At 31.6% G+C, this 12,713-nt stretch overlaps 2 protein-coding genes across 4 annotated transcripts; one reads left to right on the top strand and one right to left on the bottom strand.

Annotated features, from left to right (window-relative positions):
* Positions 1–549: 549 nt before the first annotated feature.
* On the bottom strand, positions 550–5,306 carry LOC148197277 (putative WRKY transcription factor 57). 3 transcript variants are annotated; one of them, XM_088093102.1, is made up of 4 exons: positions 4,698–5,306; positions 3,016–3,057; positions 2,787–2,930; positions 550–2,087 (listed from the first exon to the last, which is right to left on the bottom strand). In XM_088093102.1, the coding sequence occupies exons 1-4, from the start codon at positions 5,039–5,041 to the stop codon at positions 1,700–1,702; spliced, it is 918 nt and encodes a 305-aa protein (XP_087949228.1). In that variant the 5' UTR covers positions 5,042–5,306; the 3' UTR covers positions 550–1,699. The 3 variants fall into 3 exon arrangements, with proteins under 3 accessions (XP_087949228.1, XP_087949226.1, XP_087949227.1); XM_088093100.1 differs by lacking the exon at positions 3,016–3,057 and having other exon boundaries at positions 551–2,087; positions 2,787–2,945; positions 4,698–5,304; XM_088093101.1 differs by lacking the exon at positions 3,016–3,057 and having other exon boundaries at positions 565–2,087; positions 4,698–5,296.
* Positions 5,307–10,050: 4,744 nt separating this feature from the next.
* LOC148197278 (uncharacterized) lies at positions 10,051–12,713 on the top strand. The gene is made up of 4 exons (XM_088093267.1): positions 10,051–10,271; positions 10,459–10,524; positions 10,625–10,715; positions 12,544–12,713. The coding sequence occupies exons 1-4, from the start codon at positions 10,206–10,208 to the stop codon at positions 12,630–12,632; spliced, it is 312 nt and encodes a 103-aa protein (XP_087949393.1). The 5' UTR covers positions 10,051–10,205; the 3' UTR covers positions 12,633–12,713.

Raw genomic sequence — 12,713 nt, forward strand, 5'->3', positions numbered from 1 at the left:
ATCATGCTAAAGGTTTAACTCTCATTAAATGAGGAATATGAAGTCATGTTATTTCATTGTTGACTCCGATCATTCTTCCAGTGTTCAAGATACTAAATGAAAAACTCATAACGAAATTTAGACCAACAAATGATACAATACTTTTCACCCTTTAATCTCATGCAACGATAAGTTAGAAAAATTTACAATGTTCGATCAGTAACAAAACTAAATCATCATTTTCACAAAACAACCAAAAACAAACAATTGTATTTCATAAAACAGTCTAATAAAAAATCTCTAGAATTACAAAGAATGTGTTAATTCACTTTTAGATATAGATAGAACACTTTAGTTCTATATCATTATTTGAAGTTAAAACCAGTATAAAAATAATTAAACTTATTTTTATTATTTTCCGAAGAAACCTTAAAAAAGAAAAACAAGATGAAAACAATTAATATATTATATCCCAGATCTTTAAATATATATATATATATATATATATATATATATATATATATATATATATATATATATATATCGCAACTAATCACTTTTAAAGGCACTCTTTTATGATTTAATGACCTAAAAAAATACCTTTATAATGTCATTTTATATATTTCTTTGTTTATGTAAATATGAAATAATTTTTCTACAAAACCTTTTCACTTTTTATTTACTTAAAATGTAACCTTCAAAAATAATGTTAACAATAATTTTAAAAGTTTAATTGCTAAATTGTATTTTTGTGTTATAAAATATACGATGTTAACGTTCAGATTTTATATTTGGCAATCAACTAATAATTTATTAGAAAAGTGTAGGCTTAAAAACTCACTTTCTAATATGATATCAGAGCCATAGTTAGAGTCTATCCTAGCGAGTTCTAAGTGGGCATTCTATTATTCTATTCCATCCGCTATCGGGCCGTTATCGGACCACCCAATTTCTACTATCACGCACGAGATGTCTATACCTCGGCGTGAAAGGGGTATGTTGGAAGTCTCACATCGACTAAAGATAAGGCCAAATTATAATATATAAGACAGGTGCAAATCTCACCTTACAAGCCGGTTTTGTGGGGTTGAGTTAGGCGTAAAACTCTACTTTCTAATATAATTATATTTGTAAAATCTCTAGAAATAGAGTTTTTTTTTTTTTTACATGCTAACTTTTAAATAACATTTTCCTCTTATTTATGAAAATATAAACAATTTCCCCCCTTATTTCCACAACTGAAATAAAAAAGTGAAGTTATTTGTAAAAAGAATTTAGTTTTGGTAAATCTCCTTTAAATAAACTTACAAATGCATTTGGCAAAAGGTGTATTTGGATCAAATCTTTAATATTTATTATTGGAAATACAAGTGCGCAAAAACAAGTATGTCCTTTTTTTTATGATAACAAAAATAAAATGATAACTATAATGAAAAGCTTTAACTATCATAATGAATGATGATTATTAAAAATATCATAATAAGGTACGTATATGAAAATAATTTATTCTTTATTAATTGTTATAATTATAAACAAAAGCAGTTTTAATATGGGTAGTTTGTTATAAATTATAAAAACTAAAATTATTAGTGTTGAGAAAGGCGTAATAAAAATCATATGTGAAATCTGTTTAAAATTCAACCTTATTAATGGTTCTATAAATTATAAATAAATGAACTGAGAGAAAAGATCCAGTGAGTTATACCATGAAATTATTCTCTCATCTGATACGCATTCCCGGAGGTACAATATCTCCAAGCAACCCTTCATCAGTGGGAGGCTGCAGTGACGACGCATCAGCTGGCATTACAGTGTTGGATCCCCCAGATGCATCATCCTGTGCTTGGCATGGCGGAGAAATGGAGCTGAGAGTATTTATATTATTAGTCTCTCTGGGTGAATGAATTGGATAATAAAACTGTGACATAGGAGCCAACTGGCCCGCAAAGGCAGCAGCCTCGTGACAAATGATTCCCCCTCGAGGAAATCCAACGGTGTGATGACAGTGTTGACCTTCATATGTGGTAATCACAATCGTTGGGTCCTCGGAAGAGCGTTCAACCCTCTTCTTCACCGTGCATTTGCTGTTTGTGCAGCGGTAGTAGCTCCTGCAAAAGAAATATAAATGCATTATAATAATTAATCAGTGCAATGTTGTCAGTTAGCTTTTCTGATGCAGTTATCACTGCCAATTTATTTCAAAAATGTTTTGCACAAAGACGTATACATCGACGGCTTCCAATAATATTTCACCTGACCTATCCATAGAAAATATAGATATATTGAATTAGAAACACTATATTGTTTGGAATCATCTTGGTTTTTCATGGTTATTGTTATTTATATATTCCCATGTTAGAGGAGTGTTAACACACTATTTAACAATCTTTTACTCATATTTATTATTTAAAATCTTTTAGAATCTATAAATGAAAATACTATAAAAGGTAAAATCTACGAAGAAAAAATTGTAATTTATAGTAGTTCTTAATCAATATAATATATAATGTGAAAATGTATGTCTGATAGCATAAAAATTAAAATGGTGAATGAATTTGGTAATATACATGCATTGCATGCTGTTAGTTCACATAATTCTTTTTTTTCTCTCATTTCCATTTTATCTCATTTTATTTCTAAACCACGTCTGAAGGTTCAAAAGTGTTTTATAGCAATACTACATCATGTGTTTTCTTTAACAAAAACGAAATTTTAACTAAAGGCAAAGGGGCCACAAAATAGTCAACTGTATATGATAGTTTTTTAATAAAATTAAAATTGAAGTTGATGTCAAGGTAGCTGTAAACCTAGGGAATGGGCTATTTTTAACTGCCTTCTGACCATACTTCCGCCATCTGTAGCCATCCTCAAGATGATCAACTTCACTCTTGGTCATAAATGCAAACCGTGGCAGCCGTATTCGCTTTTGCCCCTTCTTTTTACCTTTAATCCTACAAAATACATCACTTACAATTTATATCAGAATAAAGCAGCATACAGAAATCATCAAAAGAAAAAGAAAAAGGATGTCCTAACCTAAACCAGGAACAGATTTTATATTTCTGTCCATCATCAATCCTACACACGGTTAAATTGTATAGAGAAATCAAGAATGATTGCACCATTTTTATGTAATTTGAGAGTATCTGTTTTAAAAAGTAATGCTGGGAAATGATAAGATTATATAGTCCTTGGTCATCTGTTGGGTTTCATAAACATCCATGAAGCAATAATCCAAATCATGAGGCAATAGGAACTAAGATAAGGCAATTCTGGTAAATACAATAATATAAGTTTTAACAGGTAATAATCTCTCAAAAAATAAATAAATACACGTGGGGGAAGAAGCCTATTAACATAAATAAATAAATAAAATGGATAGGAAAGAAGAAAAATATATATTATAAAATTTTCAAATTTCATATGTTAAATGCGCAGAGGACAAGCAATCAAATTGGAAGAAAATTTGAGTAGAGGCTGTGGACTGATCACAATTCCACTAAAAGCCTCATTTGTGTTAATTCAGATTTTTCAAATCATCATTAAAGTCATACATTTTGTGCAATGCCAAAACAATAAGATCCACATTTCACAGGGGGGGAAAAGACACAAAAATAGTTCTGCATGGTAATCATCCCATAAATACGACGAACACCACCTTTGTACGTATAACTGGGCTCTAAATGAACATTAATTTTCTTTTAATTAGAAAATAATTCACATAAAATATGGACCACAAGCCTTGTAATGAAAACACGCAATCAATATTTAGGGGAAGAACAATTACGTCATAGGCAACTTACATAAAATTGTATTGCATACAAGATAATTACAAGCACAAAATGCTAATTAATGCAATGCTTCCACATAACACTGAAATGAATAAGCATCATACTAAGAAAGCAAAATCCCTGTTATTTATATTCGAATGGTAAAATGACCACGTAATTTGAACCAAAAAAGCTGCAAGTGGTTAGAATCTTATTAATGCCCAAAAAAATTCAAGAGCAGTGTGTGCAAGCATAAATCATTTAACAAAACAATAAAGAAAAAAGGAAAAGTGGAGCCCAATTACCCACCCTTGCTTTCCATTTTATTTTATGGTATTCTTTTTCTTTCATTGACTATTCAAACTCTCATCAAAACAAAGTGTAATAATGACAATAATAATACGAAAACAATGAACACCACTAAATTATTATCACTCTGCGAGCCTTGGATAGCTTAGAAGCACGCCATTTCCGCCGCAATAACGGCGATGCTCGTGGGCTGAAAAACTTCGCACAACCGAAAAGGCAATCCGTTTTTCTCCTTTTTACACCCCTTCACTTTATTTTCCTCCCATGAATTCTAGAAATTTGCTAAACGCAACTAATAAAAATTTGAGTCAGTTACAAATGTTCTGGTTGGGAAGAAGATTCCTGGTTGTACGGTCAGGGAATTGCACTGACTCGAGTAAATTAAAATAAAAAATTAAAAAAGGAATAAACTAGAATATGATAAAATAAAATACGGTGCATACAAACAAACAAACCACAAGTTGATTCGATTGTGATTTTCGTTGATGTGGAAATTTTCAGTTATTCCTATTAAACTTTCCACCACAAATTTACGTTAATTACGTTTTCACCACGCACGCAGGGAAAGTGTTAAGCAAAGTTGAAAGCAGTGAAGTTATTTATCTTTTTCATTTTTTTTTGGCGTTTTCGCGAACTCACGGTATCTCAGGCGGTTTCTCATCAGAGACGGTGGATTTCTCCGGCTGGTCCTCACTGGAGCTCGACGACACCGACTGGTTATTCGACCGCGACGATGCAGCAGCGGCCGGTTCAATCGAACAGGTCAGAGAGGATTGAACCGGCATCCACAATCCATCGTCGGTGCCGATCCGGTTCAACTGGTCCGGTTCGAGGTTCCACCCGAATTCCCTGAGTACGCTTCGCTCTCCGTCGCCGGAGAACAAGTAGGCAGCGTCTGAGCCATCTGCGGCGAATGTCCAACTCGTGTCGCCGGCAAACTCAACCGCGGCGGGATCGGAGGTTGCTCTGTCCTTGTCTTCCATTCATGAATTGCCCGCGCGAATTTCACAGTGCGAAGGAGAACACGCGATCTACGTTGAAGGAAACTGGAATCGAATCCTGCAAATTTCGAAGAGCAAACGCACAGAGAGAGTGTAGAGAGAGAGAGAGTGAGTTGAGAGAGAAACTTAGGGTTTTTGTTTGTGTTTGGTTAAGAAGAGGAAGGGACGCGTAGTTTTTGAAGTTTATGAAGCTTTTGAAAGCGTTGTCTCGTCAGTACACAGTCAAGGAGAGAGAAGAAGAAAAGGAAGTTTTTTTTCAAAGGAAGTTTTTTTTCTTCATTTATTTAAATAAATAAAAGAATATTTGAATTATTTATTTAATAAATAAATAAATACATGGTAAAGGAAAAGAAAAGAGATAAGTTAGAAAGATGAGCGCTAATTAATTGTAAGAAGGTAACAAGAAAGAAAGTGGTCACACGCGGATGAATGATTGGACCCTCCTGCTCATACTTTCCTTCCCTCAACTAGGATTTGTTTGTTGCACTACCTTTTTCATTCAGCCATTTTTTTTGTATTTTAACCTCTCTCTTTTTCACATGCTTAAAATATATGTTAAATAAATATATTTTTATAATATATGTTCAATAAATATAAATATGTCTCACCTTATCATTATTTTATAAATTATGAAATTCTTTTTTATTATGACATTTTTGTTCATTTTGTTTGGATACACCATGGTTAAATTATGAAGTTGTTTTATACCTTGCCAAAGTTGTGGAAGAAGGTTCCTTTCATGGAGGAAACCAAACCCTAGACTACTATTTCGTAGGATAATTCGTGTTAGAGATAGAAGCACCCATTTACAAAAAGCTTTAAATTAATCAATAAATGGACCTAATGATAAAGTCACCCAGGCAAGGCCAAATTATATTGCCCTCACGGATCTTTAAGACAAGGAATTTCATGATAATTACAATTAAATCAGAAATTTTGCCATCTTATATTATTCTCCCCGTTATATACTATACATTATATGCAGTTTATCTCTTGTCTTTATCATAAGAAATCAAATTACATTAAAGTCCTCATAATTTTTACGTTATTTCTTAAATAAATTAGATATTTTTTCATAAATTATTTCAAAAATTGTGTTTTTGTCTCTCAGCTAAATTATATATGTATACATTTTGTCTATAAAAGCTACGTAAAACATCTCTCATTTACAATGTAAATTTGTTGAATATAATGTTTTACGTGACTTTAGTGAAAGAAGAAATTACTATAATATAATTTAAGGACGAAACACAAATTTTGAAAGTAATATAGAAAAAAATATTTATTTAACTTTAATGAATGATATGTTGTTTTTATGTTAATTTAGTTTAAGTTGTTATAAATAATATATTAGTGTTGATGTGATTTTAACTTTAATGAATGATATGTTGTTTTTATCTTAATTTAGTTTAAGTTGTTATAAATAATATATTATTGTTGATGTGATTTTAGTTCTATATTAACGAGTTAATTATTTCACTATTTGTCCCTTTGTTATATTAAAAAGACAGATATATTATATTTATTGATTAGTGTATTTTTTTTAATAAATGAAATTAAAATATTCAAAATATAGAGTTGATATGATGCATGAAAAAAAAAATACCATGCGGACAAAAACTTAAAGAATTTACGAAAGACACTTCAAGATTTAGTAAAAAAGTGAAATTAAACATTTAATTATTGAAATTAAATTTCTGTATTTTAATATAGTAAAAGTTTATTAATACTACTTGACTTCTTTTTCTATTTTTGGCTTGGTTGGAAAAATTTACCATCGGTATTATCTTAGCCGTAATCACTAATTAGTCAAACAATTATGTGGGGGCAAATGTGATTATTTTAAAGACAAACCAAAGTGTTACGGGATGTAAGAACTAGATTTACAATTTGCATTTAAAATTATCGAATGTATGCTTTCAATTTTTTTTTAAATAACTGTTTTTGTAATTAGAAGATTTTAATTCTTCTATGTTAATTATTTTAAGAAAATTGTGTTTTAGTTTTTAAACTGAATTTTATATCTGTTTTATTTCTCTATTTTATAAAAAAAATGATGTGAAACATTTTCTTCGACATGACAGGCGAAATATTTGTTTTTGTTGGAACTCCTATATCGATTAGAAATAAGACCAATTTATAGTATATAAGTGAGTGTAAACCTCACCTTACAAGCCGATATTGTAGGATTGAGTTAGACTTAAATTTTACTTCTTAACTTGGTATCAAAGTTAAGGTTAGAGCCTATCTTAGCTATGTTTGTTGGCTATGTTGTTCCACCCGCTATCGGGCCATTATCGGACCACCTATTAATATCTAGTCTCACGCTCGATATGTATATACCTCGGCGTGAGCGGGATGTGTTGGAAGTCCTACCTCAACTATAAATAAGGCCAATTTATAGTATATAAGTGGATACAAACCTCACCTTACAAGCCGGTTTTATAGGGTTGAGTTAGACTTAAAATCTACTTTTTAACTATATATACTATAGTTTAATAGACTACCGTAGTCTGACACCTTCATTGTAGTAGTGGTCAAAGAAATTAACCTGAGAAATATTTTGCAGCAAACTCACTTCATCTCTCCTAACAAAACTCCTAATAGGAGTAATAATTATTATTGTTGTTTATAATTTAATGTTATATGAAGTAGAGTTATTAATAAATGGTTTAAGATAACTATTAAATTTGATTTCAAAAAAGATAAAGTAATTAATTGAGTGTTGCATTTGTTTAGTGCAATTTCAATGGACACCTTAGTAGGATTGGTTATGTGGTGTCACTCTAATCTTTAGTTACATTAACATATGATAATTATAAGCTGATTTTTCATTGTTTTAGAATAAACACGCAGCTAATTATCTTAGGAAAATGTATACGCAAGTTTACCTATAAGTATTTTTTATATATATAAAATAAATGTATATGTTGATTAAAATTGAATTTTGTATAAACTAATTTTACATATTGTCTTATAACAGCAACTGATATGGTTATTATATATATAACTTTTTGTTGTCCAGAATTTATGTGAAAATGTTTTTCCCTCTTAACATAATACAGTGAAAACCAAGAATCAATTTGTTGGAAGTCCCACATCGACTATAGATAAGACCGGTGCAAACCTCACCTTACAAGCCGGTTTTGTAGGGTTGAGTTAGGCTTAAAACTCACTTTCTAATATGGTATCGGAGCTATGGTTAGAGCCTATCCTAGCTAGTTCTATGTGGGCGTTCTATTCTTCTATTCCACCCGCTATCGAACTACTATCGGACCACTCAATTTTTACTATCACGCACGAGATATCTATACCTCGACGTGAAGGGGGTGTGTTAGAAGTCTCATATCGACTAGAGATAAGGCCGGTGCAAACCTTACCTTACAAACCGGTTTTGTGGGGTTGAGTTAGGCTTAAAACACACTTTCTAATACAATTCAATGACAATCTAATTTTGAGAAAATATTAGTGTGTTCAGATGATGTTCTTTCTAGGAAATATTTGATTAAATATCTTTGTTAAATTTCAAAATTTCAAATTGTTAAACGCTCTAATTTTTTTAAACATCTTATCTTAATTGCAGAAATATTATAATTAATACCAATTGAATATAAAAACTAAAATGAAGCAAAATGATTAAGTAAAACTTATAATTCGAAAATCTAAAACCTAAAACTAATGAGAAACATTGGCGCACAACTAAAATAACTATCAATTTTTGAATTTGTATTTTTTGTGTTTAATTTGTGAATTGAAAGTGCACTCATGTTAAACTAAGTGAAAGGAACATATTACAAGCAAAAACAACAATCAGAAAACAAGAATTGAAGTGAAAATCAAATATGAACATAACTCATGAAATTAGCAACAATGGTTTAAATCGATTGGATTAGTTTTGCTCTCACTTGGTCAAGGCTCGCTGTGTAGTCTCTTGATCTAAGATGCTTGTTGTCCACTCTCTAGAGTTGAGTATGGTTACACACTCAATCTAGAATTTGAGAAGTAAGAACAAAACTCACAATCAATTCAAGTTCAACTAACTTTTACTGTAAGAAAAATAATTGACATGTAATTTGTTCAAAGATATAAAAATTAAATTATGTGGATAATGTATTCATTATAATAAAATCTGGTATTATCTACGATAAAAAAATTATTAATAATAAAAAACTTATTGATATAGCAAAATATATTTGATGGTACTATATGTTCGTTGACAAAATTTACAAATAATAAAAAAAGTTTACCAATAATTATTTGTTATTAATTATGGATGATCAAAATCTGTCAGAAATTAACAATGACTTATATCGATTGATAATTATATGTTAGTATTTATTTCTGAAATTTTAATTTATTGATAAAAGTTGAAAATATGGCAATTTCGTTTTCTTTTCCTCTTCCTCTCATTTTCTTAATTTTTTTCTCTTCTTGTTCCTCCTTCATCGACGTCATGTATCTATTGTCTCTGTAGTGTCAATTGTTGTTGTTGTCATTATCGTTATGTATGTCACTTTTGGCTCTTCCTTCTTCTTCATAGTTGTTATCATTATCGTTTTAACTTATGTCACATTTTCTTCTTCTCCTACTTTTTCTTCTCTTTTTCTCTTCCACTTTCTCCTTCTTATCTTTCTTTATTCTTATTTTCTTCTTCTAATTCTTCACTGTTTAATTTATATCAAATATTTTTGTTAAATTTGACAAAAAAAAAATCAAAGTTTATTTTACCTAAAATTTACCAATAAATTTTAAGAAATACAATAATCAACCAATTTTCAAAATAAAAATCAAATTTTGACAAATTTATCAACAAAAATTTTAAAAGAATTTTAGTTACCGACATATTTATCAATAAATTTTTAAAAAATCATTAACAAAGTTATCAACATATTTGACTATCTTATAATAAAAGAACCTAAAATATAAACTTTAACATTCATTTTACCAACAAAATTTATTAACAATAATATTTGTTGTGAGACCCTTAATAATTAGCTTAAGTTAATCCTGATATCTCACCCTTAATGCTTGCCACCTCATTCCCAGCCATTTAAAACCACTCCCTAGACTGATCCCATTCCCTCTGACGTGCACAAAACACCACGCCCATCATTCTCTGATTTCATTAAAACGCACTAAAGTCTGCATGCAAGCATGCCACTTGTCATGTTGGAAGTTTCTGAAATCAGAGTTGGTGTGCATGTGGCTACATGTGAGTAGTTCTCAAATTTTAACGTTAGTTTAACAAAATCAGACTTTTCGAAAAAACACTTTCACTTACACGAACTCATCTTCAACCTCTGAAACTCACCCTTTCATATTCTCCAACTTCTCTCTTGAAACAGTGAACTTCCTTTTTACTGTAAAAACTTATATCTCTTCTCCAATCACGATTTCAGCACCATAGGAGAGTTCGTCCAGCCTTGATCTTCATTTTGGACCGAACAGAAATTAAATCCAACCTGGTAAGTCTCTTCGCGGTAGTTCATCCTTTAGGTTCCTGGAAAATAGGATTTTTAGTTGCATGCAAACTGGTATACTGAGTGTTCTGTAAAATTTGGTTAGATTCTAGTTCGGAAGAGTCAAGATCATAAGAAAAAAAAAGTGTTGGACAAAGCCATTTCTACACCTAGGACAAGTTTGAATTTCAATCCGGGTAAGGGAAGTTTATATGTTTAATTTATACTGTTTGATTTATGATCTGAGATGCATATATGGAAAGCATGATGTTTGAGTATTTAGAAACGTTTACTGATATGGAATATGATTTCTGGTTTGTTTTGCATGTGTGAAAAATATGAAGTTGAGTTGTTAGAAATGATCACTGATATCTGATATGCATTCTGGTTTGGATGAATCTGTCATGAACTGATACGGCTTGTATGAATTATATTTGATGTTGAATTTGATTTAAATGCATGTTGAGTTGATTATGGATGAATGGAGAATGGCTATTGTGTGGTTGGAATGATTTTAAATGTTAAAATCTGCATGATGATGATGTTTGAAGGGAATTAAACCTGAAATGGAAGTATAAAGTTGGAAAATGGAAATCTGGAAAAATTCTGCTAAGTGTGAAAAATCTAAAGTTTCTGATCATTCTCTGTTGCTAAAAGGTCGTTCGTCACTGTACGGTCTTAGACCGTTCGGTTTTTGGTTAACATGACTTAGATTGGAATTCATTCATTTGGAATGAATTCTGCTCGAGAACGAGCGTCCCCCAATTGAGTGAATGAGCGTTCGTTCTGCTCAGTATAGATCAATATTTAAAACTTTATAAATAAGTGACGTTCGGTCTTAAGTCGAGCGTTCGTCCTCAATGACGTTCGGCCTCATGTCGAGCGTTCGTCCTTATTGTTGTTCGACCTTATGTCGAACGTTAGTTCTAGAGAGCGTTCGTCCTTATACTGAACGTTCGTCCAAAGTTGGCGTTCGGTCCTATACCGAAACGCTCGTCCTATAAAGCGCTTGGGTTATAACCAGCGTTAGTGCTGATTCGTGCTTGGTCATTGACCTAGCGTTCGTCCACAGCAGGGTTCGGTTTCTAACTGAACGCTCGTCCTTATTATTGAGTTCTGAGCGAACGTAATTGATGTTCGTCCAAATTGAAATTCTGAACGTTCGTTCTTTGACTGGCAGTGCTGTTTTTCTGAAATTCAATTATATTGGTTGTTTATCTAAACATTTTCTTACTGGTTTTATCCTTTGGATTCTACCTGAACTCTGTACACTCAAAATCTTTCTAAGTATCATCCACCTCTTTAAAAGATCAGTATTTTCAAATTATTAAGTATTGAAACGTATTAAGTGAGTACACGGTTCGTTTCTTTTATTCAGAAACGCGTGGTCAAAAGTACTGTAATACTTTCGTTTTATTTGATCAAAGAATGAATGTTGTAAAATGTTAAGGGAATGAAACACAGAATGAGAAAGGGAATAAAGAGAACTGGTTATTATGAACGAATGATATATTTTGAAGAAATTATTGGAAGTGGATATTAAAGAGCGTTCCAAGGAGGAACGTCTCTGATGTGTTGAATGTGAAATATTGAATGGTAAAGTATGAACCTGGATAAGTTAGGACTCGCTGTCCGTCCTGATATTCCGTGATACTCATCTTCACGTAGAAGGGGGTAGTCATGCGTGGGAATGGCAGGAGGTTCTTCGTTCATCGCTTAGATATGGGCGAGGGACTAACCTCGAGTGGCAGCTGTTTAATGTTATCCAGTTACTACATCACTCGGGTGCAAGGACGCTTGTAACTACATGGTTCATACAGTCCGGACAGTCTGTCTTTTATATTTATTTTATGATTGCGAATTGATAATTTATGTGCTGCACGTTTGAATTGATATGTGAACGTATGTGTTAATTGTATAAATTAAATATTATAAGCTTACCCTTGCGTTTTCCATTGTGTTGTCTATTGTCCATGTACTTCCGTCTTGTCAAATGCAATGATCATCCGTTGTGGATGTGAGCAGATGGTGGTGCATCCCTTGAAACAATGCTGGAAGAAGAAAATTTGGAGGATGCCAACTTGGTAGAAGTGGAAGTTAAATCGGAGCAGTAGAGATTAGATCCATAGTAGCTGTTAGTTATTTTCTGTACTGTATTTTAACAGTTCTGTGTACAGTACTGCAGACGCGTTTTA

Source organism: Vigna umbellata, chromosome 6, assembly GCF_029865625.1.
Source record: "Vigna umbellata cultivar VRB3 chromosome 6, Vumbellata_1.0, whole genome shotgun sequence".
Lineage (NCBI taxonomy): Eukaryota > Viridiplantae > Streptophyta > Magnoliopsida > Fabales > Fabaceae > Vigna > Vigna umbellata.

What these genes read in the sequence shown, in the direction of transcription:
- LOC148197277 (XM_088093102.1), bottom strand. Translation starts at nt 5,041, where the DNA reads ATGGAAGACAAGGACAGAGCAACCTCCGATCCCGCCGCGGTTGAGTTT. An exon ending in GAGAAACCGCCTGAGATACC is followed by an intron (nt 3,058 to 4,697) that starts GTGAGTTCGCGA and finishes AACCGTGTGTAG; the next exon opens with GATTGATGATGGACAGAAAT. An exon ending in AAAAATAGCCCATTCCCTAG is followed by an intron (nt 2,088 to 2,786) that starts GTTTACAGCTAC and finishes TTTCTTTTGCAG; the next exon opens with GAGCTACTACCGCTGCACAA.
- LOC148197278 (XM_088093267.1), top strand. Translation starts at nt 10,206, where the DNA reads ATGCAAGCATGCCACTTGTCATGTTGGAAGTTTCTGAAATCAGAGTTG. An exon ending in TGGTGTGCATGTGGCTACAT is followed by an intron (nt 10,272 to 10,458) that starts GTGAGTAGTTCT and finishes TCACGATTTCAG; the next exon opens with CACCATAGGAGAGTTCGTCC. An exon ending in CAGAAATTAAATCCAACCTG is followed by an intron (nt 10,525 to 10,624) that starts GTAAGTCTCTTC and finishes AAATTTGGTTAG; the next exon opens with ATTCTAGTTCGGAAGAGTCA.